This window comes from Nyctereutes procyonoides, unplaced genomic scaffold, assembly GCF_905146905.1.
Source record: "Nyctereutes procyonoides isolate TBG_1078 unplaced genomic scaffold, NYPRO_anot_genome, whole genome shotgun sequence".
In the NCBI taxonomy this organism is placed as follows: domain Eukaryota; kingdom Metazoa; phylum Chordata; class Mammalia; order Carnivora; family Canidae; genus Nyctereutes; species Nyctereutes procyonoides.
In genome coordinates this window covers 34,297,477-34,325,097 of record NW_026575160.1, presented here as the reverse complement: position 1 = coordinate 34,325,097, position 27,621 = coordinate 34,297,477, and the positions used below count along the sequence as shown (strand labels likewise).

The following is a 27,621-nucleotide window of genomic DNA, read 5'->3' as shown; positions in this document are numbered from 1 at the left end:
AAGTCTGTCCAAATTCTTTGTGACGAATATAAAATCACTGTTTCTTCAGCATACGGAACTTTGCCATGAAATACCAGATGGTTCCAAGGCACAAAGTTCTTCCTGCCTGAGAACAATATCATCTGCAAAACAGAACCACTCACACTCGGCTCAGCAAAGAAATCCTTTGCTGGTCCTTAGGCCTCACGGAGTGTGGCCATGAACTTGCTTAACAGCACGTGATCTGTGTTGGAATCCTCGGACTGTTCCCGACTCCTCACTCAGGTATGTCACCGCCAGTGTCTTTCGTCAGTGGTTAGGACGGGATGCCCAGAAAAGCGGTCGTGTGCGGTGATATCCTCTGCCACTCTAGATTCCCTTCTACTGTAGATGAACTCATATCAGCAAATATTCTACTGAGTGGGAGTGCGGATATTTGGATGACTGGCGTTTCTGTGCAAAGAGCATGTGCTTTGCTAAGGAGAAAGTCCTATTTTGCAAATGGTAGGGTTCATGGGAGGTGCACGAGTGAGAGAGGATGTGATGACTCCACTGGGGGAAGAGGAGGGAGATTTTTGGAGGTTTCATTTGGGTTACTTAGGAAGAAAGGGACTGTAGGCAGAGGGAACTGGCACGTTGAACAAGCACGATGGGGTAATGATCGCAGGGGAAGAGCTTTGACCCACTAGTCAGGCCAGTCGAATCATGTAACAGCTTTGCTGTGTGCTGAGGGGCCTGTGTCTTGAGCTGGGTCTAGAGCATGACATGCCCAAGAAGAAACCCCGAGGTACCGGTGGTCACGAGCGTGCTAGTCAGATGTACCTGGGTCTGCCTCCGAATGACGTGAACTGGACCCCTTTCTTCTCCGGGTCTTAGTTTCGTGTTTCACACAAGGAATCCACCTCATGGGGGCTTGAGGGGATCCTGGTAAAGAGGTTAGAGATGGGGATCCCTGGGTGGCGCAGCGGTTTGGCGCTTGCCTTTGGCCCAGGGCGCGATCCTGGAGACCCAGGATCGAATCCCACGTCGGGCTCCCGGTGCATGGAGCCTGCTTCTCCCTCTGCCTATGTCTCTGCCTCTCTCTCTCTCTCTCTGTGTGACTATCATAAATAAATAAAAAAAAATTAAAAAAAAAAGTGGTTAGAGATGTGCTTACTAGGTGGCAAGTGGTCCATTAGTATTAGCTGTCACTGCGTGTGATGTTTATTAAGGGTGGTCAAGGGGAAGCCCTGCTGTCTCAAAAGGACGATGATCTTACCTCCCTAGATGCGGGCTACCAGACTGCAGGAAGATGGGACTAGAACCTTTGTCTTACGACAGACGCTGCATCTGACTTCGCGAGGTGGCAGGACATGTGCGGACTGGTTCCTGTTGCCTTTTTGACATAGATCATCTCCCATGTGACTTTCTTGGGAAGCCTTACTGATGTTTCTCAGATCTTAATGGAGGAGAGGGTGAATTTTGGTTGCAGTAAAACCATCTCAGAATGTCTCAAGATTTGTACAGCCATGGTCATCTCTGACCTGATTGCTTGCTGCAGACCTCTAAGGTGGTTATTTATGATAATTGTTGTATTTGTCAGGATTCTCTAGAGAAATAGAACCCATAGGATATAGAAACAGATCCGTGAGATTTATTCCAATAATTGGCTCACATATTTATAGAAGCTGAGACGTCCCACCGTCTTCCCTCAGCAGGCTGCAGAACTGGAAAGCTGGTATAATTCAGTCTGAGTCCAAAGGCCCAAGAACCAGGAGCTCTGATGTCCAAGGGCAAGAAAAGGTGAACGTCATAGCTCAAGAAGAAGGAGAATTAACCTTTTATCAGATTTTTTTCTGTTTGGACTGTCAATGACTTGGATGATGCCTGCCTCTAATGGTGAGGGTGGATCTCTTTATTCAGTCTACTAAATCCAGTGCTAATGTCTTCCAGAAACACTTCCGTGGATTTACTGGGAAACAATGTTTTACCAGCTATCTGGGATTTCTTAGTTCAATCCAGTGGACAGATAAAAAAATTATTACAATTGGTTTGCTTTTGACGAGCTTATTATTTGAGACCATTAAAGGCGTTCGTAGGCCCATCCCATCCTGAGTAGTGAGCGAAACCGATGCTGGAATGAGTAAGAAGGGCTTAATGCAGATTGTTGGAGGACAATGACAAGATTTGCCAGTTTGCTCTCACCCTGTGTTCATGCTCAGAAACACGAAGCCATCCTATTGATGAGGACTTCCTCCGCCCTTGACTTGCTAGTCTTCATTCAGTTTAATATTGGACAATCAAATAAGAACATGCAAGTGGGACAAGCAGCATGTAGCGGCAGGGTGGAAACCGTGGCCATGGATTCAGGATGCCCAAGTTAGGGTCTTGGTCCTGTGACCTAACTGGTTTGGTACCTTGACCTCTAAGCCTGTTTTCTCACCCGTCACATGGGACTAATAATAATACCCACTTCATTCTCTGGCAGTGAAAAACACTAGGCAGAGACTTAAGTATTGCCTTTGGGTTCTCGTTCAGCTTCTCCTCAGTCATTCATACCACAGAACTTTGCTACAAAGTTGGGGTCCTGTTGTGAGTGAAGCCACACGTGTTTGGCGGGACATAGCCTGGCCCTGTCCGTCTGCCTTCAGCGGACATTGGACCATCACACACACATTTCTCAATCCCACTGCTGTCCAACTGAAATAAACTGTGAGTCATGTAAGTAATTGAAAACTCTCTAGCGGCTCTGGAAAAGTAGATGAAAGTCATCTTAAACATTTACCCTATAAATGCAAAATGTTTGCAACGTACAACCAGTATCTAAGTATTACACACTGTCAGTATGTGAGAATGCTTCTTTCTTTTTAAATTTATTGTGCTGCATATCTGAAATCTGGCGTGTTAGACTTGGAGCATGTGTCAACTTGGACGAGCCACATTTCGAGTGCTTGGTGGCCGGGCATGGTCACGTACTAGACAGCATACGAGTCTATTGTTAATTATCCATCTGCATCCTTCTTCAAATTGGCTTTTGTCTCTGGCTTCTACAATCGCGGAAATAGAGCCAACACGTATATCTTTTGTTTCATCGTGTATTTCTAAGACAATAGCAGTTATAACGCATTTACTGTGTGTTGAGCAGCTTTCTTCCTGTTTTACTGACAACAGCCTTATTATGTATTACTACTGTCCTTATTGTTTAGATAAGGAATAGAGGTCATAAGGTTATGTTGACCGGAAGACCCTATAAATTGTGGGGGATCCTGGAAAGTGACAAAGGTGGTCTGACCCCGGAGCCTGTGCTCCTCATCACTGCCCCATTCGTTACCTATAACCTTCCCCGGGAAGCAGGTGAACCTATTTTCGGATCCGTTGTGGTCGATTGAGGTCATCTTGAGGTCTTATAGTCACATGCTAGACCAGCTTTTTTGCATAGGGGCAGGTGATCATGAGAGTGGAAGATGTGGCTACACTCGTAAGGAATAGTTTCATAGCAACTGGTGTTCGTTTTTTCCTTCACTTAAAAAAAAAATCGAGCCCTTTCTATGAGCTAAAAATCATGTTCTTATCCAGGTACAGATTTTATTCTAGTGGGAGGACTTAAGTAAAACACACAAACCATGTGTGACATGTCAGATGGTGATAAACACCTGTTACTGAGGTGGGGGGGGAGGAGTGACATGGGGAGACAGTGGTGTGATTAGAAAGAGCACAGGCTTCAGATCCGGATACTGGTTTAGATGGGTCACCTGACGCCCAGCAGGTGGGAGGTCGGGCAAGGTGCTTAACTTCTTTGAGCTTCAGTTCGTCAGTTATAAAGCGGGGTCACACTGATCTCTAGCAGACTAAGGAAGAGTCGGCGGATGTGTATGGAACGTGCTAAGGACGGGGCTGCGAGGAAATGGCTAGAATGGGAGGACTGAGCATTCCTGGTTCGGGGATTCCGCGGCAGGTGCACCCCCGCCCCTCCCATAAGGCAGGTCATTCTGCTGCGGCCGGAACGTGAGTGGGAGGCCGTGGGGCGGAGACGAGTGGTGGCTCAGTGGCCGAGGGGGCCTCGCCTGGCGCCCCGTGTGGGGCAGGACCGTGCCCCTCGGGCCTCAGCGGCACGCGTGGACTGCAGAAGGGCCTCGTCGTAGGAGTCACGTCCGAGCGTTGGCCTTCAGCCGTTGGGTGACCTGGCAGGGGGTGGGCGTAGCGCGGGCGCCGAGTCTCGGGGATTTGGATCTGTTAGGATGTGGTTTGGTCCCAGACACTAATGAGCTCCCTTACGATGATCTCTCCAGACAGGCTTATTTCTGTTTTCAGGTGAAGGAAGTTGAGGGGTGGGCGCTCCAGGGTTGGAGGGGCTGCTCCGCGTTGAAAAGCGCATCAGGCTCCGTCTTCACCCGTCGTCGCGGGCCCACCTGCCAGGTGCGGCCAACCCTCAAATTCCAGCTGCTAGAAGAGGGAGGAGGTCAGAGTCGGGGCAGTCAGCTGCCTTGCAGGGTCTCCCGCCAGTCACGGACCCTGTTGCTCACATCCCCTAGGCCTTCCCTTGGAAGCACCACGTCGGTGTCGCTCGTGGTCGTACACATTCATGCGTGGGTGGCAGCTGCTGGTGGCAGTGCTCTGGGGGGTTCCCACGAGTGCGACCTGGTCATGGCCCCGTTGTTAGGCCCTGGTGGGCAACCCGGAGGGTCTGTTCGTGCAGAGACCTGGAAGGCGCCGGGTAATCTGCTCCGGTGGTTGCGGGGGGACCTTTCCAGTGGCGCCCAGGGGGGACCATGGAAGAAGCACCTGTCCTTCACCTCTCCTTAGGAGTGTCTCTCCCTGTGCATCGTTAACAGGCACTAGCGCCGTGCCTGTGCAAGTCGGAGGCCACCTGTCCCTTCTGCTCCCTGGAAAGACATTTGTGAGAATCTCTTTGAGGTCCAGGCCGTCACCCACCCCGTCCTGGGGGGCCTGAACCTGCCGGCCCCTCTGCGTAGGGGACGTCACGCAGCGCCCGCCCGAGGGCCGGGACTCTGGATGCAGAGCACAGCCGTGCTCGCCGGCTCCCGGGCTCCCGACTGTCCTCGGGCTGGTCTCCTGCTGTAGTCGAGGTACGGCTGGGAGTCTTCAGTTGGTCATGACTTAGAAGAAACAGGCTAGACTCTAATTTGAACATGGGAGAGAAAAAAAAAAAAAAAGAAACACCTAAGAAACATAAAACATCCCTGGACTTGGGGAATTGTCTTTTCCTGCGGCAGTTATCACGGATAAATCACCGCTGGCAGCCAGGACTCATAGACCCGAGCTTTCACTGTCGGTGTTCGAGGTGTGGTGTTTATGAGGCTGATCACTTGGCTGTATTTAGATATTTGCAAAGATATTTATGTTCTAGTTTGTGCAATGTAGTTTCATGTAAAAAGCTCTCTAAAAATTCCCATTGGATAATTTTCGCATTAGAATTTTCTCTGTATTAGAGAAATGGTGTGCATTCGCCGGTAAACACGCTGGCGCGGAGGCGCTGTGCGGGCGAGGCTGGGACAGGGGATGAATCTTAGCAAAGTCAGCTGCCCCAGAGAGCGTTGAGTGGTAAACCGTGTCACACTGGACGGGTCTGTCGCCACGGCCCCCGTTTCTCTCCTTCATCCTGAACTGAGGGCTTCCTGCAAGGGCCCGGGTGAAGACCGCGGGCACCACGCGACGGCAGCGCATGAAGCTAGGAGAGTTCCTTGGCCGTTGGGTGAAGGGACCGGTGTCCTAAAAAATACTGAGCAACTGCAGCAGTCGGCCAAGTGTAGCAGGATGGAATGTGGCTTCATGGGACACGTGCGGGGGTATTTTTGAAATTTCTGTTGAGCACGATGGGAGTCCATTGACGCGACTGCCAAGAAGAGTCGATTTGTCTCTGGTTGGGGTCAGTAGTGCCTAGGACGTGGGACGTGGCCCACCGTTGGGAGAATCGGGACCCGTCCACGCAGCACGCTTGCCGGAGGGACGCCACTGTCAGGCCATCGTGACCTACGACGTCCACACGGTGTGAGCTGCAGCTGTCAGCGCGCGTCTGTGTCCTTACGCGGAGCTGAGTCTTACCAACGATGGAGTGTCTGGTCCACGAACATGGGAGCGTGTGCCCTTGGGGACGTCGGGGGACTGCGGCTCGCGGTGGGAGGGAGACGGCTCGCGGCCAGGCCTGCGCCTGCCCTCCGGCTCCTGGAAGTAAGCGTCCGTGTGTTCTGTCTTAGCGGTAGGACCAGGACGGTGCGAAAGTCAAGTCGCAGGGGAGACACGTTTCCATTCTGGACGATGAGGGCAGGCTTCGCGGCGAGGTGAAGGAGCTGTGGAGCGGCCTGAGATGCCCTCCCTGGGATTGCGTGAAGATTTTTATTTTTTTTAAAGATTTTATTTATTCAGAGAGAGACACACACACAGAGAGAGAGAGAGGCAGAGACCCAGGCAGAGGGAGAAGCAGGCTCCATGCAGGGAGCCTGACGTGGGACTCGATCCCGGGAGTCCAGGATGACGCCTTGGGCCAAAGGCGGCGCTAAACCGCTGAGCCCCCCGGGCTGCCCGGGATTTCGTCAAGATTAATGCCTTGATCAGAAAACCGAACGCGATCACTACCCTGGTTCTGTTCTGTTGTCGAAGTTTTTCTGAAACTCAACAATGAAATATCAAAAAAAAAAAAAAACCCACAGTGGGGGACGGTCACGTTCAGATCCTCTGCTTGGAAGAGGGATGGAAAGGCCCGTTGGTCTGTTGTTCGGTCTCCCGGCAGGATGATCGGATCTGAGGTCCGTGCGACGGATCATGACCGTTCCGAGTCAAAACACGTGCAGCGTCGCCACCATGACTTATCTTAGATCTAAATTAGAATTTTGGTGAAGAGTCCTGGGATTTGAGATCTCAGATGAATATAGCGGGATAGGGTGAAAAATCTCTTCCACTTATTTTCCATCTGCCCATTGCCCGCAGCCATCCTCCCCCCAGTCTCCATCTGCGTAGGGAAGCAGATTCACATCCATGTTCTAATTTTGCCCTTTTTCAGCGGGAGTGGTGGCTTATTTTTACACACTGTTCTACAACTAGCTTCCTTCCCCCCAGAGATCTTAAAGATCTTTTCATATCGTACCTAAGAGGACGTCTCCGTTCTCTTTATGGAGCTAATAGTGCTGCCGCTGTGTGGGCGTGGTCCTCGTTGGCCCCTATTCATGGAAGCCGAGGCTGTTGGCTTCTCCTTTTCCTCTTTGCCCCCTGCCCCTCGGCCGAGGCGTGGGGGACGACTAGCTGCCCCTGGAGCGGCGCCGAGATCGGCCAGGATGGACGGCGGTGCAGACTCCAGCCTTGCCCTGTGACCTGCAAGCCGTCCGGAGACTCCAGAACTCCCCGGCTGCCGGTGCGGGCGTCCGGGCGGGACGGGACCCCTGGTGCCTCCTGCTGCACCGTCCTCCCGGCACCCTTGCTCCGTCACGTGGCCTCGGTCTGCATTTTGCTTATTATGAATGAAGTCAGGCTGCTCGCCCCGCGGAAGGCTCCTTCTCTGCATCTGAGCTGTGCCTTCGCCGACGGACTTCCTCTCTGGTCCTTACCCGCGTCCGGGAGCCGTGTGCGTGCCCAGGCTCTTTCCCGCGGGAGTCACGCGCGTGCTGCTTCCTCGCTAGTCTTTGTCGATGGTCTTGCATGTGCGGTTTCTGCTGCGTGGAATTTATTTTTAACGTTTGAATCTATGAGCTGAGGCTTGGGGTTCGTGGTTCCAAGGGTCTCTGACGTGCCCGCGTTTAGAGGAATTGAGGCGTCGTGCACCTGGACGGCTTCATCGTCTTACAGTCGACGTGACTTAGACCCTCTCCTATGACAGCACAGGTGATGCTGCAGGTTGTTTTCCGCTTGGCGACCCGGTGGCTTCGGCACCGTTGACGAGACCACCTTTCCCAGCGGCGTGAGGTGCTGCGGAGGTCTTTCCTGGCGCGTCTCTGAGCACCTCTGGATCTGGTTCTAGCCTCTCTGCTGGTGGACGATGTGGTTTATTTTGATGATGCGAATAGACTCCAGGGAGCTCTGGGTTCAAACAGCTCTCCCCACCGCTGGGTGTTAGATCTGATTTTTTCTCTCTCTCGGTTTTGTGGACACGTGACCTCTCTGTACTTATAAAACAAAGTTGACTTTGACGTATCGCTGTGGTGTTGGCCGTCGTTTTAGACCGCGGATGTACCCACCGTCCCCGTCACTCACAGGAGTGTTGAAGCCTGGTACTCAGCCGGGCGCCTCTGGCACCGTCGTGAACTGTTCCGACGTTGTTGGGGCTTCCGAGAAAACCGCTCAGCTCTCCTTTCCTGGGTTCGGTATCCGTGAAATTTCCAGGCCAGAACCCCCAGAAAGTCACTCCTTGGCACGCTGTAAAGGATAAGATGCATCTGGTAAAGGAAGATGGGAGTTTCCAGTTTTTGAGGCTTATTTCCTCTTTCTTAAATCCAAAGAGGGAGCTGGGGCCAAAGCTCATGAGGTCCTGGGCAGTCGGGTGAGGCCTTGCCGCAGCCCCTGCAGCTCGGGGCCCGGCGGCCGGCGTGTCCCCCGCGAGGGCTGCCCGGTGCCAGCAGGGCCTAGAGCCATGCGGCCTGAGGTCACCCTCTGAGGCGGGGGAAGGAGCCGGCTGGTGCTCGGGCAGGGGCCCCGCGCCCCAGGTGGGCCGGCCCCAACGGACGGCCTGCCCGCTGCGCCCTGCACCAGCCACCCCTCCTCTGTTGGACGCGCTGGTCTCTCCTGCTGGAGGGGCGCTGCGACAAGCCTGTCGCACCGACGAACCCGGGGGCCCGAGCCGGCCGCGGCCCACCTGCCCCACGGAAAGCACGCCTGGGCCGCGTTGTCCCCTGGCCGGGGAGGCCCCGGCTGCTGTGCCCGCCGCGGTGGGCCCGGGCCTGTGCTGGCCTCCGCCTCCACCGTCCTGAGCTCCCCGATCTCCCGCAGGGGCTCTTGTGGCCCCGGGCCCGAGGCGGCTGCCAGCGAGCGGGTGGTGCTGGGCGGCCGGCGCCCTGGGAGGCGGGGGTGGTGGCCCGGCCGCTGCCTTGGCTCTGGGCTCCCCGACCGTCGTCCCCCGCAAGCACGGAGGAGGGTGCCGGGGAGCAGGACGCCGTGTGTCTCTCAGCTGCTCCGTCCTGGGCGCCCTGCCTCCTGCGCCCCCTCGGCTGCGGCAGCCGTGGATCACCCACCAGCACGCCCGCCCCCTGCTCTCTCGGGGACGGCGGGCCGTGTCCACAACGGTCCAGTTCTCACCGCAGTTCTGGGCTTGACCCGTTTCTGCGGAGACCAGGCCGTGAAGTTTGTGTTGCGTCGCGACATCGGGATCCCAGAGTGTCAGGAAGAGCCGGAGACACTTGGGCGTTGAGCCGCAGCATGAGTAGTGGGGGGCTTTCAGCTTTTTTTTTTTCTTCTCTACCATAAAGCTAACTGTAGGCGTGAAATGGACTTGGGGCCATTAGGATGCTTTAGAACCGATGCTTTCCTGCGGCGGGCAGTGTCGCAGCTCACGCCCTCTCTGTCTTACAGCTCAACAAGCAACAGCTGCAGCTGCTGAAAGACCGATTCCAGGCCTTCCTCCACGGAGAGACCCAGATTGTGGCCGACGAGGCATTCTGCAACGCCGTGCGCAGTTACTACGAGGTAGGGTCGAGGAGCTCCGGTGCCCAGGGCTCCATCCGCCTCTAACAAGTCCCTGACCCTTCCCGTCCGTCCTCAGGAACTGCCTGGGAGGCGGGAAGGCGGCGCGTTCGCGGCCTCCCTGAAAGCGTCCTCAGGCTTCTTCTGCAGTTTGGAACTTAATTCCACAGCCCGGTTTCCAGAGATAGACAGAACTGGAGATCAGTCACCTTTTGAGGAGAAGCAAAATGTCGGGGAGACTCTCCTGGGGGTGGCTGGTTGAGCTGAGAGGTGCCGGCTTTGGGTCCGCGCGTCTACGTGACCGTTTTTAACCGGGACGTCAGCAGTTGTGCCCTCGGGTTCCCCACGCTCTGTCCCGAGGGCTGGTCCCGGCTCCACGCGGGATGAGTTGAGTTCTGTTTCCGTCCTGGAGGAAGCCTCCCGCCAGCACCTTGCTGTGTTCTGGTTTCCTGGTGGTGCGTCAGGAGTTCGGATCACCCCCGAGCCCCGCGTCTCACACTTGGCCGATCACGGCCTCGGCGAGTTGCCCAGACTTCCCTTTTCATTCTGGGCGTTTCAGAGGCGCTGGGGCTGCGCATTCCTTTGTGTCGGGCCGACGGTCGAGGTCTTTACCCGCAGGAGCGGGACGTGCCAACTCGTTAGATGCATAGAAGGGCGATGTGGATGCCGAAGGTCAGAACCTGCCGACCCGGGGGATCTCTTTGCGTGAATTACCAATTACGTGATTGACGTGCGTCTCGTGACAACAGGGACGTTGTCGGCCTGGATCTTGACTCAAACTACCTTCAGCAGGAGACCTCCCAGTCTCGAGGATAGTATTTTTAGTATTTTATACCCCCTAAAGTCGGTCTTGCAAGGTGAATTCTTGCCCTGGATCTTACCAGATGAAATACAAGGGCCTGTGCTAGTGTCACGTAATGTAAGAGGGGCCAGAAACCTGTGTTCAGGGTGAAGGAAATGTGGTTCAGGAAAGCAATTTGTGTAAAAAGATGTCATTTTATTTATTTTATTTTTTAATTTTTTTAAAGACTTTATTTATTCATAGAGACAGAGAGAGAGAGAGAGGCAGAGGGAGAAGCAGGCTCCATGCAGGGAGCCCGATGCGGGGCTTGATCTCAGGTCTCCAAGATCACACCCCAGGCTGCAGGCGGCGCCAAACCACTGCGCCACCGGGGCTGCCCAAAAGATGTCATTTTAAAAATAGCCCATTTTTGGTTCGGGTGGATGTACTGTGGCCCCTGGGCACGCTCACATTAGGGAATTGAAACCACGTAAGGGGAATGTGTGGGGACTTGCAGTACTCTGTCTGCCATTTGTGTGTGAGCCTAAAATTATCCAAAATAAGTATATTCTAAAATAATATGCATATTAAAACACACAACGTGGGGCGACTCAGTCCGTTAAACGTTGGACTCTTGATGTTTGGCTCAGCTCATGATCTCCAGGTCCTGAGATCAAGCTCCGCGCTGGGCATGGAGCCTGCTTGAAGACTCTGTCCCTCTCCCCATCCTCCCCGTCCGCGTGTGCTCGCGCTTCCTCTAAAACCACACGTAAAACATAAAACCCAACGTGACACGGCCACGCCTTCACAGAAGGCACACGTAAGCCGTGCCGGGGTGAAAACGCTGTGACCGTAACGAGCGTCCCCTTGGCATCGCACGTGGGGATCGCGTCCTCCTCTGCGTGCCGGACGGGGAAATGTGGATGAACTGAGGCTCTCTGGTCTGGAACATAACGCGTGTAGGTCATTTGAAGGAGCAGGGGAGGCTGAACCTGGAGACGGGGTGGGTGGCGGTGCGTCCGGGAGGTGATCCCGGTGCAGCGGCAGGGCGGGCGGGCGAGGACAGGTCCTGGAGCTCTGCCCTGGGCGGTGACTAAGCATTTCAGGATCTGCGTCACCAGGCCTCAGACTGTGTCCGCCCCGTAGGTGGCCGAGCGATGAGATGACGGTTTGCTGGAGGGTTAGGGAGAGTGGTGAGAAGCGGAGCGGCGGGCGGGCTGCCGGCCGAGGGTTTTCCAGTCTTTCCAGCGACTGTGTCCACCCTGTCGTTGCCCAGCCCCCGGCGCCGCGTTACGGTCGGTGACCATTAGTAACGTGTTCGTGGAGACCACGCTCCTGATTTACATTTGGGAGTCGCTGCCCTCGGTCGGTGCCTGAGCTCTTGAATAAGGACATTTTGTTGGATGAATGTGGGGGGAAACATCTGCTTCTCCATTTTTTTTTTCCTCCCAAGTCTTTTCCATCCATGGATCGTAGTTTTGTATGCTTTGCGATGACCGGGCAGCGCAGGTGGTCCGACTTGACTTTACGTGGTGTGTTTTATGGCCTAGTAAATACCTGAGTTTTTGCTTCCAGCGTCTCTGGTAGAGACTTCAGATTTTACCCCCAACTTGCAGAGGCAGGAACCCTAATGCTCACAGGTGTGGAATGACTCGCCTGGTGCTATGTATTTGGTGAGCGTCTGAATTAAATTTGAATCTAGATTTTTTTCAGACTCATCCTGATAAAGTGGTTTCACGGCTGCCGTTTTGAACGCACCAGTGTCAGGTGGTGTGCACGGAGCACGCGGAAAAATATTTTCATTCCGTAGAATCAGCCTTTTAAACAGACTCCTCAATTTCATTCCTAAAATAAGAATTAGAATCTACACGGCTGATTAATAGCAGAGCTGAAAAAAATCTCTTTCCGCTAAAGCTTTTTGAAAAGTAGATTCTTGGGTTCCACTCAAGCCTGAGTCAGAATTCCTGAGGATGGAGCATCCGCATTTTGAACTTTCAGTCTCGGTGACTTCAAATCACCCAATTTTGCAAAAAAACATGTGGAACTAGATGTTATAATTACTGGACTAGGTTTCCCCGAAGGAGCCACTGCGTGCCCCACCGCGTAGCAGAACACGCGTTCAGCAAATACTGGCTAAGTGAATGAGGATCGTAGCGCTCGTTTCTCTATGTAGAAATGGTGTGTTTTGTTCATTCCTCTCCCCCCCCCCATCTTTTTTCTAAAAGTATTGTTTCTGAAAGTATGGGATCTGTTTTGCTGTAACTGTTCTCATTCATGGTTTGCTTCTTCAGGGATTCCCAGCACGGTTGAGCTTCTGTGTTCTTGCTGGTTTAGAATCTATGGTTCTGTGGTCTATCTTCTTACGTCCTTTGTTGGATATTTTGCTGGTAGCTAAATACGACTGTTTTCGACTGTTAATCATCTTATCAGTGGCAGTATTCTCATGCATTAAGTTTTGTAGCTTTTAGCTGTGATGTCTGTCATTACCGTTAGAAATGGCCACGAAGAAACCTAATAAGTGTGTATTACCAATAAAACAGTACATCTTCGTGCTCCAGGAACACAAGTTCTCCCAAAGTCTGTAGGCTACTGATTTTTTTTTTTTAGCTTTCTAAGCTTTTTTTTTTAAGCTTTTTTAGCATTTAGTTAATATCATAAATGCTATTTAATGATTTTATGACGTCTTTTCTAGCTCAATTGTATGTCTGTTTTCTAAAGACAATTAAGAGTTACCTGGGTGTTCTTAATGGGTTTAACTTCAGATATTTGGTTTATGTCACTTTAACACTTGGGATCTCCATTATAGGACTTCTAAAAAAATTTTATTTATTCATTCATGAGAGACACAGAGAGAGGCAGAGACATAGGCAGAGGGAGAAGCAGGCTCTACGCAGGGAGCCCGACGTGGGACTCGATCCCAGGACCCCAGGGTCACGGCCTGGGCCAAAGGCAAGCACCCAACCGCTGAGCCACCTGGGGATCCCCCTCCATTATAGGACTTAAAATACACTTTTCCTCTACGTTATTTGACTTAAAACATTTCTTCAAGGTACATTCACTACCCTAAAAGGTAATTTCTTTCAACTAGATCAGGACAGGATTGGGTTCTGGTAGTACGTGATGCCCTGTCCGGGGTGCGTTCACGTGCCTTTGTTTTAATAAGTACTTAGTGAGCACTATTCAGTATGATATGTGTATCGTGACGGTAACAGTTTTTATTTGACAACGTAATCTTTATCACATGCATTTTTTTAAGGTATCATAAATTTGGCTTTAATATCGGCCTGTAACGTAGTAAGAATAAGAAGTCTGTTTTTGGTGAAATTTTACCAATCTTCGTCCCCATAAAGTCAAGCATAATTAGAAAAAAAGTGGACCCGAAGTGTAAACCACCTAAGAAGGCAGCCACCATGGTACAGAGGGGCCCGAATAGGGGAAGAAGTGGGAGGTAACATAGGTAGTAGCTACCTAGTAAAAGTCAGCGCCCGGACCCCTGACAGTGTTACGGCTGCTGAGTGGTTGTTAGATTCCGCTGTACTTTATTTGTATTGAAAATTTTTTCCTCCAGGAAAAAAATGCGTGTGCGTGTGTGTTAACAACCCCGTAAGTAACTTCCTATCTGGAGGAAGACATGAAGTGGGCATGAATTCTACAAGTATTTGGCTTTTTCCTGGCTCTCTAGATGCATCACACACACACGTTTTTTTCAGTTGAGGCAACTTCCGCTGATTCTGGGAACGGGGAAACATAGGTCTTACTGCAACGTGATACTTTCCAACGTGTTGTTCCCATCGGGTCTCTGCTTGTTTCACAGAAATGCAGTGGACTTTTAAAAATATAAACAATGAAAAAAAAATATAAACAATGACAGTGTGACTCATAACAGACAGGTGGGAAAGTAAATGTCCTTTCTCAGATTTCCAAAAGAATATGCAGATGTTTACTAGTTGCTTTTCAGCATAACAGACATTCAAGTTCTGTTAGCATGCCAAAAAAAGAAAGTTGGAGTTTTTTCTTTCTCTGACTTTTGTTTTGTTTTGGTGGGTTGGCTTTGTTCACAGCTTTTCAGAGAAGGTGTGATTTTCTTATTTCAATTGTTTATGTTCTCTTCTGGTTTTGACAGATGGATGAGGGCTGCAGGGGTGTTTGGTGTTTTAAGAAATTGCCAAAAATGTATTGACATTAGTCTCTCTCCACCATCACCACCACCATTTGCTTTTCAGATTTTCTACTTGTTAATAAGACAGAATGAGGGATGCCTGGGTGGCTCAGCGATTGAGCCTCTGCCTTCGGCCCAGGGCGTGACCCCGGAGTCCTGGGATCGAGTCCCGCATCGGGCTCCCGGCATGGAGCCTGCTTCTCCCTCTGCCTGTGTCTCCGCCTCTCTCTCTCTCTGTGTCTCATGGATAAATAAATAAAGTTCTTTTTTTTTTAAAGACATTATAAGAATTATTTCACTAAACTGAGCCTTTTTCAGTGTTTCTCAAATTTCATATAAATTGAAGAATTTCATCTCAAAATACATTGAACTCTAATTTTGACCCTTTCATTGCAAACTGTAATTAAAAAAAAACATTTTTAAATTCTGGGACTCAGGAAATTTCTACTTTATTAAAGAACACTTTTAAGTAGAATATTGTTAGGGAATTAAATAACGAAGGAAATTTGCTATCCTAAAACTGTTAGAGAAAATACAATATTTTAAAAAGAGGAAAACAAGTATCACCTTTGATTCCACAACCTGTAACTCCTTTTAACAGTTTAGTATTTCTTTATAGCACATGTGAAATTTAAATTATTTGAATTTTTTAAAATACTATGTCATGAACATTCTGTAACAGCAAATGTCCTCCATAATCATGGCTTTGAATAGCTGCACGATAGACTATTGATTAAAAAAAAAAACAAGAAACAACTCTAATTCTGTATAATTTCCTTCTTGTTAGACATTTAAACTTTTCCATTTTTAGCCACAAAAATGCTGACATGGTCATTCATGCTCATTCACTTCTGCATGTGCATTACCAGCTGACCTGAAATGAGCACTATTTCCTTTTTTCTTTCTTTCTTTCTTTCTTTCTTTCTTTCTTTCTTTCTTTCTTTCTTTCTTTCTTTCTTTCTCTTTCTTTCTTTCTTTCTTTCTTTCTTTCTTTCTTTCTTTCTTTCTCTTTCTTTCTTTCTTTCTTTCTTTCTTTCTTTCTTTCTTTCTCTTTCTTTCTTTCTTTCTTTCTTTCTTTCTTTCTTTCTTTCTTTCTCTCTCTCTCTCTCTCTCTCTCTCTCTCTCTCTCTCTTTCTTTCTTTCTTTCTTTCTTTCTTTCTTTCTTTCTTTCTTTCTTTCTTTCTTTCTTTCTTTCTTTCTTTCTTTTTTCTGTTTACTCTTTACACGGGTCACTAGACCGCCCTCAGCAAAGGCACTAACGTTTATGGTACTAAAACTCAGAGAGCGCCATTTTTTCCCTCCACACTGGTGTTAACGTAAAATAAATGCCAACTCTTAGGGTCACTGGCTTCTAGTTGTAGGGAAGCTTAACACTCCATACTGGTCATTCCTGGTTCTTTGTGAGTTACCTGTTGATGTGCTTTGCCCATGTCTCCATCTGAATGTTCCTTGAAACAATGGTTTATAGGCCTACCTGGGTGGCTCAGGTGGTTAAGCATCAGGTCACAGGTTCCTCCTCTGCACCCGGCCTCTTGCTCAGCAAGGAGTCTACTTGGGAGTCTTTCCCTCCCTGGCTCCATCTCATGTACGCTCACGTGCGCACGCTCTCAAAGATCCTAAAAAATACATATATCCTGATTTATACGTGTTCTTTATACACCAAGACGACTACTAACCCTTTTCTGTGCGGTGGTTCCTCCACTTCCTGGTCTGGTCGATCGAAAGACATGTTCACACCCCAGATAGGGGCTGCACCCCGTTCTGTTTGCTTTGAATTCTCTGGTTCAGAAACCATGGGTGGCGGCGCTTCCCCCTCGCGCTTCCACTCGCCTCCACCTTCCAGCGCCCACCCGTCATGCGTTGGTGGCCCTGTGAGTAGAGAGCCGATGGTTGGTGCAAGTCCTGTCCTCGCTGTGGACCTGCTGCTTCATCCGCTGGAGGCGGGAGGGAATCTCAGACTCCTTGTAATGGCACGAGTCTCTCAACGGTAGTTCGTGTCTTGCGACTCTTCCTTCCTTTGTCCTGTATGGTCTCGCGTCTCACCCAAGGTGGAAGGAACAAAGGGGCATGGCTTGGTGCTGTAGTAATAGGAGGAGTTTCTGGGCTGCGGTTTTGGGTGTTTATACACACCTACTAAACCCGTGTCGGACCCCAGGGAGCTTCATTCAGCCTGCTCTCCCACGGGAATTAGGGATCTGTTCCAGCTTCCTGGGACTGGCCGTCAGTGCTGCATCCTTCCTTTTACCTTCTGCTTTCCTGGATATTTTACCCCGAATCAAAGTATGTGCTTAAAAATTAAGTGCAGGGGCGTCTGGCCGGCTCAGTCAGCAGAGCACGTGACCCGTAATCTCGGGGTTGTGAGTTCAAGCCCCACGCTGGGTGCAGAGCTTCCTTCTAGAGGGTTCACCTCAAGGGTCCACCTACTGTGATGGTCCAGGCAGGGGTGACAGCGACATCAGGCCTGGAACGAGACCCTGGAGATAAAGACCCGCGGAACGATGGGGGTATATTTGGTGGTTAGAGAGGAGCCTCTGGCCTTGATCATTATCCCCCTCGACCTTGTGTTGACCTCAGTGATAAAATTCAGTTACTCATGATCAAAGAAAAACAGTCGCTTAATATTTGATTTTTCAAATCCGAGAACCTTTTAATGGACTTCTAATTACTCTTTTTTAGAATTGACACGCACAACCCGAGTGTTACTTTCTCTTGCGTGTGCCAACTCCACGGAGAGAGGCTGAGAGGTCCACATTCACATACTTTGATGAAAATTTCTTTATCCTTTTACTTTGGGATAGAAAGATTTACTTTTCCTATTCCGAGGGATGTTTGACCCGCCAAAATTTTTCAAGGTTTGAAATACCGCCCTGGAAAGGGCCTCGTGTTTCACAGTGCATTGCTGATTGCTGAGTAAGCCAAGCCCGGCAGCCCGGGGCGGGAGGGTCTGAAACAAGGTCAGCACACCCGGAGGTGAAATCCCGTAGCCCGTAATGCGGGGCGAGGTTTTGAATTTGCATCGAGCTCTGCAGATCACATCGGGTTGGTCGTTTTCGGTGTTAGTGGTCTCATTTCACATCACGTTTTCTTGAGTCGGAAGGCTGGCACTTTCAGGTGGGCGTCTGTGGGAGTGTGGCAGACGTGTGGTCTCGGCCGCGGCTCCCGTTGCTGTTTGGGGCAGAGGCGGCGCTGCCCGTCGCTGTGTTTGCGGGGTTGGCCTCCTGCCTGACGGCGTCCGTCTGGGGTGAGGGAGGCTCCGGACTTTCTTGCTGGCCGGTAGCTGAGGGAGTCACCGGGAGCATTTTCCTCCTCTTCACCTGATCTGGGAAGGACCTGGTGGGTTTTCCGGACCCCCACGTGGCGGCCGAGGCGGGGTGCACCCTGCGTCTGTGCTGTCCTCTCCTCCTGCCCCCGAGGGCCTTGGACGGGACGGGCAGGTGCGCTGGGCGGGGCGGGCTGGGCCGTGTCCCGCGGCCGGAGGCCTCCCTCGGGGCTCCCGGGGCCGGGTCAGCGCCGCCTCAGCCCCTCGGCCCGGGTGCCCGGGCTCCCCTGCCAGCGGCACCGGCGGGCCTGTCCCGGGTTCGGGCTCCCGCGTGGCAGGGGTCGTCTCCGGGGGAAGGGCCCGCGAGCCCGAGTCCTTGGCTCCTCAGGGCCGTGTTGGCGGCTGGGTGTTGGGCGGCAGCCCCGCGCTACGGGTCCCTGGCCCTCCCCGGGCGCTGGGCGGCCCCTGGACGTCCTCGGGTGACCGGTTCCCCGAGGCCGGTGGTGCACGGGCCACGTGAGGGTGCCCCGAGGTCGGCGTGCTCCCCGCTGCCAGGCCGGCCTTGCACCATCGGGCTGCTGGTGGGAGGCGGCCGTCCCGTCGCCGGTGCCCCAGGCCGCAGGCATCCCCCGTCCCGGGGCCGCGCCCGTCCTCGCCCGTGTCCCGAGAAGCGGATGGCGGAGCCCTTGCCCCGCACAGGGCGTGACACCTGGGAGCCCCGGCCGCAGCCCTCCCCCGTCTTCCCGTGCCGCCTCGCCCGCCCGGCCCGTCGCCCGCAGAGCACGTGGCGCCACGGCCCCCACCGTCGGGCGCTCGAGGCTGAGGCCGAGGTGCGCCGCGCGGCCGTGTGTGGGGTAGGCGAGCGGCGACGGGCCGGGCCGGGCTCGCAGCGGGAGCTTCATCTCAGCGGCTCACCTGCCTTCAAAGCAGCTTCATTCTCTGGCGGAGGACAGCGGCCTGGACGCCCTGCCGGCCGCTCACGAGGCGCCTGCCGTGCGCCGGAGGCCGGGCCAGAGTCGCTGTGCGCCCCGTCGGCCGTGGCACCGCTGTGCGCTCGGGCCCGGGGTAAGGGCGCTGCCCCGCGAGCGCAGCCGTCCCGGCGGGAGGCCCCTGGAGCGCACAGGCTGAGGAGCTGCGGTGAGTCTGGGCGCCGGCCCTGTGAGCTCAGGCGAGCGTCACGCCTTCCGGTTCACTGGCCTCCGGCCCAAACGTAGCATCTGCCTCTGGCGAAGGCAGCCGCAGGGCGCAGGAGCGCTGGCCACGTCACCCAGCCCGGCACGGCCTTGCTTCGCGTTTGCTCCTGACTCCAGCTCTGGTTGCCTAAGCCCCGCGCTTGGCTCCGGGAGTAGGACTCAGGGTCTCGAGAACACACGGGGCTTCACAGCACATAGTTGATCGCAGGGGACTCGAAATGCCGCGCGGGTTCATGAGCCGCGCGGACACGCCAGACCTCGTGTTAATGAGTCGCACGTAAATCCCTACAGCACACATTTGGTTTTTTTTTTTTTTAAGATTTTCTCTATTTATTCAAGAGACACAGGTAGAGGGAGAAGCAGGCTCCATGCAGGGAGCCCAAGGCGGGACTCGATCCCGGGACCCTGGGGTCACGCCCTGAGCCAAGGGCAGACGCCCAACCTCTGAGCCACCCAGGCGTCCCCACACATTTGTTTTTAAAAATATTTTTGTAATTCTTTCAGCAAAACTGCTTTCCTTCATAATCTTATGAATCTGTGTCTAAAAAGACAACCCTGGGAAGGGGTTCAGAGGCTTTGCCCACAGCCCGAAAGGCCCCTGTCCCCGGAATGGTTGGAATCTGACTCGCAGGACGTGCGAAGGCCTCGTCACAGGGAAAACAGTTGAAAGCACAAGGGGGGAGAGCAGGCAGAGACAACGGAGCTTCGTTTCCGTGGTGGAGACGCAGGTTTCACGCCTTTTATCCTCGTGACTCCTCCCCACTGCGTTTTCTTCATCTGTAGAACGGTGACGAGGCACCTACCTCCCGGGATCGTTGACGATTAAACCAATTAATGATTTTTAATTGCCAAGCTCGGCGCGAAACGTGCACGGCTCCTACTACCTGGAGCGTTGCTTTCCCAGAAATACCTGCCATGTGTTTTGCCCAGTTCAGCACTTAATCCGTGTGACCGTGCGCGCTGCCGCCTAATGGGAAGCTCGCCGGGAGCAGGAACCCGAGGCTTGCGTGCTGCTGGACACTTAGACGCCACGTAATCGGGTTTGAATTAAGTAGCTCACCCGATAAGCAGTTACTGAAGTGCTGATCGGGATCTGTCTTAAGTCCTGGCAAGAGAAGGGCGAGAACGGCGGGGTCCCTGGACCCCGGAGTCCGGGCGGTGGGCAGGGGATGCGCGGGCCTGCGGGCGACACGGACACGCAGTGCCGAGGGCTAGGGCGGATCCTCAACGGCCCTCGCGCCTCCCGCACAGGCCCAAGCCGACCCGGGCGGCCGGCGGTGCCCTCGACGTGAGAACATCGCGCCCGTGAGGCTGACGTCCCGTGGGCATCTCCCGACCGGGAGGAGCTGGGGCAGGCTGGGCCGTCACGGCACGTGGCACGGAGGGCACTGCTAAGGGTGCCTTGCCCGTGGGCCCCGAAGCGCCGATGGCTTGAAAGAGCGCGTCCTCCAGAGACGCCGCCACTAGTCAGACCGGGCGTCCCCGCTGCGTAGTTTCAGGCCCGCGAGTCGCAGGACGGTCCAGCCGTCGGGCCAGAGTCACACGTGCTCCACCGTGTAGCGCGTGGACCGAGGCACACGGTTTACAGGGGGCGAGGTAGAGGATCCGGAAGGTTCCTCGTGCGATGGGGACGCACGCTTGTCCCATGCCTTACACTCTCTCCGTGTCCGGGTCCGTTTAGGCGTGTGCAGTTTGATAGCATTGATGCTGCCTGTCCACGTCCCCACCTGCGTCCCCAGGCGTTGGCGCGTCTGCCCGAATCACGTTCAGAAGGGGACGCAGTCCCGATTCTTCCGTGACTCGGTGTCCTCGCGGCGGCACGGTGTCCTCGCGGCGGCGCGCATTTATTATCTCCCAAGCGGCTGACACTGGCTCGCTGGGCGGGACGCCCTCGGGGCCACACTCGGATTCGCCTTGACTCCCTCCAGCCGCCCCCGCTGACCACGTGCCGTCGGAGCGGCCCTCCGCCAAGGTAGGGGACTGAGTGCGGGTGCCAGCCTGACGTCTGGGCAGCATCTTGGTGGCCGTAGTTGTCGGGTGCAAGAGCTCCTTTTTGTCCTGAGATGGGAGGTACAGGTTTTCACTTTTTATTTATTTTTTACTTATTTCATTTATTTTATTTTTATGTTTTTACTTTTTAAATCACAACAAACATTTGCGGAGAGAATCTTTCTTTCCCTGATGGCCTTTAATCTTTACATGATTTTTTGTTAAAACAGTAAGCGATGATTTTCTACCTTTGTGATTTCTTTTTCGTCACCTTGGACTATATTTTATCTTTCATATGCTGCCGGGTTTTTAGCTTGACTAGTTTTTTTTTTTCTGTTCTGAAAACGTCTATGTCACGTAGGCCAGGATGGGAGGGAAACCCCCCTGTGCTGTACTTCCCTCATGAAGCCGCACGCACCTCTAGCGGAGCCGGGGTCGGCGTTCGAGCGTGGGCGCTATAGATGCACGATGAAGGGTCCTTCCAGAGCCCGGGCGCCGCGGAGACTTCACCTCGGCGCCCTGCATGTTGGGAAGAACAAGTGGGACCAGCTTCTCCTCCTCTCTCTGTGCCCGGTAGCCTTGGTGTTGAAGACTGGCTTCCCTCGCAGCGCTGGGGGCGGCGTGAACTTGGTCGCCCTTGGGTCCTCCCATCATGGAGACAGTAGATGGCTTGCACGAGCTGGGGAGCCGAGAGGACACGGCCCGCCGGCCCCACCTCCGACGGGCTGCCCTTCCCCCTCTGGCCCCCTCGGCTGCCTTCCTCCCTGCCTGGCCCTCCTCCTCCCACCGCCTCTGAAGAGCTCTCAGTATACTCAGCAGCACCCCAAGCCTCTGAGGCGCCTGCTGGCCCTCCTCCTCCCACACTCGGAGGCCTTGGCTCCATGACCTTGGCTCTTCCCACGGATGCAAAGGGGGCGGAGTCCTTAGAACAGAGGAATTTGTACATTGGCTTCTCTTTTTGTTTTTTTTTTTTTTTTTGTTTTTTCCTCCACCTCTTCAAAATCCGTACGCTTGGGCCGGCGTCGGGGAGCCGTCCCTGAAGGTTGTACTGTTGAAACAGGACGTGGCAGGTGATTATTGCAGATGCAGCAGGTTGGAGGTGGAAGCGAGAGCGAATGCACCCTGACTGTAGGTTCTCGGTCAAGTTCTGTGTGAGAAATGAGTTTGTTTGCTTCTGCTCCCTGCCGTGTCGCGGGTGCGGTCGGGTCCTTGGCTCCCCACGCTGTCCTGACGGTGTAGAGTCCTTGGCTCTCGGCTCCCTTCTCTGATCACGGTGTTTCCTCTCATCTCCTAAGTGCTGTGCTGTGGTGCTTGGATCACACGGGGACCTGCTTGGGTTCCTTGCCAGCTGGTAGCGTTGCCGTAGTCCATTCAGGCTGCTAGACTAGAACAGAACACGCAGGGGCAACCCGTAAACAGCAGAAACGTGTTTCTCCATGTTGCGGAGCCTGGGACGCCCCGAGGTCGTGGTTCTGGCAGAGTCAGTGCGTGGCTGGCAAGGAGCTACTTCTGGCTCGTCCACGGTGCTTTCTTCCCGTGTTTCCGTAGGTGCAAGGGGCTAGGGGGATCCTCGGAGTCTTTTTCACAAGAGCCCTGATCTCATTCGTGAGGGCTCACCCCTCAGGACTTGTGTCTTCCAGAGGCGCCACCTCCTAATACCTAGGATTTCAGCCTAGGAATATGGGGGGACACAAGCCCTCAAAGCACAGCACCTCGTTTCACCAAACTTCCTCATCTGTACTTGACTCGTCAGCGAAGGGGGGAGAAGCTGGAGTTGCCCGAAGATCACACGTGCATCTTGCTTTCCGTTGTCCTGCGTCCTGTTGGCTCTTTCCACCCTCCTGGATCTGGAGAACACTACTGTCCTGCAGGACTGAGCTCCCCATACTGTATCTTGTAGGTGACCCTCCGTCCTCTCCCCCCTTCCTCTTCCTCCTCCTCCTCTCCTTCCTTTGTCCCCCTTATCCTCTCACATGACTTTTCCACGTGAGAAGATGTATAGATGCGTAGGGATATGATGGGCAGCGTGGACATGATGGTCCTGGTGGTCAGACTAAGGTGCAAGGACTGAATTGTGTAATGACGGTCACGTAAGCTACACAAAGTTTCTACCTTAGTAAACCCTAAATGTGCACTGAAAAAGAATGTGGCACATACTACAGATAGATAGTATTCTGGTACTTTCTGCCTAGTAATTTTACTGCATGAGGAAAATGATCATCCTCTGCATGGTGCAGTCTTGAATTCAAGGCCCTTGAGTGAGAAGATGGTGAGATTTCAGTTGCTGAATGTTGTATGAGATTTTCTGTAGTGGAGTGTTTTTATTCCTTATTATCTTAATGCTACTTCATTATTGTTGACTTTAGGGTATAAAAATTAATTACTTTTTCATTCATAAGATAACCTCCATATGGAAAAATCTAAGTATTATCTGGAAGCCAATTTATAGTCTCATTGGGAGAAAAAGTTTTTGCCACTTTTTATCATGTTCTTTACGATCTTTGTAGAAAGTTTTTACGCGGTCGTACCCATTTAGTATTTTCAATTAAAAATTTAAAAACTTAATCCACAAAAACTACTTATGGTCTGTTGTTTTAAAAAAATGTCTTTGTGCCTTTGGGACGCCTGGTTGGTTCAGTCTGTGATGCGTCCGACTCAGGGTTTTGGCTCAGGTCATGATCTTGGGGTCATGAGATCGAGCCCCGTGTCGGGCTCCATGCTGGTCGTAGACCCTGCCTGACAGTTTCTGTCTCTTCCTCGGCCCCTGGCCCCCTGCTTGTGCATGCGCTCTCCAAAAGAGAAAAATAAAGTGCCTTTGTACCTTCGACTTACACATTTTTGAAGTTGCCAGACTATTGAGGCATTGCTACTAAATATGTCCATTTTTGTTTGTTTGTGGGACCAGACAGAGGAGAGGAGAACATTTCCTAATTAGGTTCTTGACAAGCTATTTGGGAAGTTAATGCAAGGTGGTAAAAAGTGATAGGTGATGCCAGATACGAAAATAAACTGGGAATGTGTCGTATCCTCAGTTGAGAAGCATTGACTGTACGGAAGAGTTAAAAGCAGAGAGGATTTGCACCACAAGACGATCTTTGTTTTGTCCTTTAGCTCATTATGAATTTCCCTTCAGTGGCAAATGTTGTTGGTGATAAAAAATCAGACACGACACGTGCGTGTTACAAAGTCCACGTTGAGCTTTCCTGCCGTCGTAGTGAGACGCCTGTTGACATTCCACAGAAACTGAACCTTCTGCGCGGCGTCGAGTGCCTGTAAATAGACACACGCTACTTCAGGCTTGCCTCATGTAGGTGTGTTGCAAACGTTGTGGGACCCAGGAAATTCAACAAAAATCCCCTACCCCTGGACAAGCAGAGCAGGACTAACTCCATTGTGTGCTGCACCCGCCACCTCCTGTATGACCCCCACAGGACCTGCTAACTGCTTAAGGCGCTGCCCCACCCTAGTCAAGCCGCTGAGCACACCCTAATGGGAAATAACAATGTAACCCCGCCTTGTGCCCGCCAAAACTGGGACCTGATTCTGACCAAAATAATAGGCTCGCTCAAATGGATACTATAGGGTAAAATGTAATTCAATCGGGCACCTGTGTGTGGACCTACATGACTGCAACTTTCTGCGTACGTTACAATCCCATGGGCCACTGGCCCTATAAAGCTGCTACGCCTCTTAGTCTCCGGGTCCAAGGCCCTGCTCCGCTGTGTTGGGTATACTCGGAGCCAAGCTCGAGCTTGTAATAAACCCTCGTGTGTTTGCATCGGTGTCAGCTCCCTGGTGGAAGGCCCGCCCGCTGCCCCCCGGCCTCGCCTGCAGAAGATCGCGCCACATCCCTGGAGCAGCGCCCGGCCGTCGAGCACCACGGGTCGGGTATAGACAGGTTAAAGGGAACTGCTGGGAGTCGTCGTCGCCGCCGAGGAGGCGAGCCTCCGCTGCCCTGCCAAGGGACGGCGGGATCTTCGGCGGCCCCCTGACGTCTCGGCATGGATGCCCGAGGGCAGGCCCTTGGGTCTCATCAGCGCCGCTGCCGTGGGCGGGAGAGCGTCTGGGAAGCACTGCAGCCAAGGCCTGTTTTTCCCCTAAACCTTTAGCCTTTGCTTTTCTGTCTTTGCTGTGGTTTTTGCGGAATGTACCGCTGCCTCAGGTGACTGCCATGTCGCGGAGTCCGGGTGTTGAATTCTGTAGACAACAGCCTCAAAGAGTAAACTTGGACGTAGTAAACATACAACCAAACCAGCGAAGAAGCCAGCACTAAAGTCTGGTTGTGGTAGACTTGGGCACGGCCACCAAGATCAGTGAGGAGGCGCCCGTAAGCACGGTCGTAGTTCAGTTGGGTTTTGGCTGCTTTGGACAGGCCGGGCCGATGACTCTGGAGACTTCTATGAAGCGATATTTCTGTTGGAGAAGTTGAAGAAGAAATAGAAAACCCGGATGAACTGCTGTTTGTTCATGAAGATAGTGAAGTGATGAGTCTGTTCGACCAAGACCCAGGGCTCAAATACTTTTACCACACCTTCAAGGAAAAGTAATTTCTCATTAGGAACTGTTCTGGAAATTAGAAGGAGTGCTTGGTTCTCTTTGTACAGTATCTTTGTACAAACCAATCTTGGAAAAAGATAAGAACAGAAAACCAAAGAGCAGTGTTTTTACATGGATACAAAGATCCTTGATCGAATATCAGGAAATACATTTCAGTGCTCTGTGTGTCCTGCAGCACGTGATGCCCTGAGCGGATGAATCAGGATTGAAACTGTTAATACCATACTGAGAAAAGAGATCATGATTATGTTAATGTAACAGAAATGGCATTATTACAATTCAACATGGGTTCAAGATAAAAATGGGCAGGATAAAAATGGGCACTAAAAAAGCTCTTGAATTTCAGATTATTCACAGAAAGTATTCCTCAGCCATTGGAAACGACAAATACGCACCATTTGCTTCGACGTGGATGGACCTGGAGGGTATGATGCTGAGTGAAGTAAGTCAATCGGAGAAGGACAAACATTATATGTTCTCATTCATTTGGGGAATATAAAAAATAGTGAAAGGGAATAAAGGGGAAAGGAAAAAAATGTGTGGGAAATATCAGAAAGGGAGACAGACCACGAAGACTCCTGACTCTGGGAAACAAACTAGGGGTGGTGGAAGGGGAGGAGGGCGGGGGGTGGGGGTGACTGGGTGACGGGCACTGAGGGGGGCACTTGACGGGAAGAGCACTGGGTGTTATGCTGTATGTCGGCAAATTGAACACCAATAAAAAATAAGTTAAAAAAATAAATTCAAATTATAATACCATAAAAAAAAAGAAAGTCTCCTAGTTAACGAAGACTTTGAAGTTTTCCAAAGAAAATCAGGAGTAAGACAAGGAAGGATGTCACCCTGACTATCCAATATGAAGTCCTGGCCACTGAAAGTGAGAAGAGAGTCCTCAAACTTGTAAACTGTCCTCAGTTGCAGGTGCTGTTTCCTGCCTTGACCATTTCAGGAGCCGTAGGGAACCTGCTGGAACAGAGGACTTCGGGGTTGCCGGAGGAAAACTAGGCAGACCTACAGAAAATAGTCTTTTACTTCTTAACCAGGAAGATGGCAGGAGAAGAAAATCATTCTCAAACATAAAGTACTCGTGAGACACAGATCCAGCCAAATGCTGTACGGCTCCAGGGGAGAAATAGTAGAAAATCTCACTGAACGTAGAGAACACGTTTCTGGTTGGGGAGATCGGACGCCCAGCTCGTCCGTGAGTCGGGCAGGCAGTGCAGGCACACCCCCAGCAGGCCTGCTGCTGTGTCTGCTGTTCCTTGATACGGATCCTGAAACTACACGGAGAAGCAGGGGATCCGGAGTAGCCAAGGTTTTGTAGGAGAAGAGGCGTGGCGCAGGGGGACGTGCCCTGCCAGGGGCAGGGGTGGAAGCGGGAGGGCCTGTTTGCTCCCCCCCCCCCCCCCCCCCGTCAGTGCTGCCCTAACGGGTCCTACGTAAACCTGCGCGTGGATGTACGCTTGCTGGGCTCCCAAGGGGCGTTACCGACTTTTAATGAAATGATGGACTGATGAATAAACATCGCCAGGATAATCGGCCTCCCCTAGGGAGCTAACTACTGGCATCGGTCCTCACACTCTGCACAAATACATTCTAGACATTAAATACACATGCGAAAAGCAAGAACTTTGAGGAAAATGTAGGCGAAAATAGAAAGGATGGCAGGTTTTTTAAGCCAAAGAAGGCACAAGCCATAAATGATTAGAAAAAAAAATTTTTTTTTTCTAAAAGCAGAAATATTTCACAGGACAAGACAAAGTGGCAGGGAAGGGGGGTGGTTATAAAACAGATGGTAGGGATCCCTGGGTGGCGAGCGGTTTGGCGCCTGCCTTTGGCCCAGGGCGCGATCCTGGAGACCCGGGATCGAATCCCACATCAGGCTCCTGCTGCATGGAGCCTGCTTCTCCCTCTGCCTGTGTCTCTGCCTCTCTCTCTCTCTCTCTATCATAAATAAATAAAAATTAAAAAAAAAAGATGGTATTACAGCCAACAAGCCTATAATGCACGTAGCCTTAATACCTAAAATACATATATAACTGCTCTACGTCTGTATGGGAAGGCAAACAGTCTCTGAGCAGAATGAGTAAAGAATATGAAT

General features: G+C 52.2%; 1 protein-coding gene across 4 annotated transcripts in view; it reads left to right on the top strand.

Moving 5' to 3' along the window:
- CADPS2 (calcium dependent secretion activator 2) overlaps positions 1-27,621 on the top strand; it is a 447,623-nt gene that overhangs the window by 79,625 nt on the left and 340,377 nt on the right. For all 4 annotated transcript variants that reach the window (XM_055314464.1, XM_055314463.1, XM_055314462.1 and 1 more), the window contains exon 2: positions 9,472-9,585. In XM_055314464.1, coding sequence (XP_055170439.1) covers positions 9,472-9,585 — 114 coding nt within the window. The remainder of the gene's footprint in view (positions 1-9,471; positions 9,586-27,621) is intronic.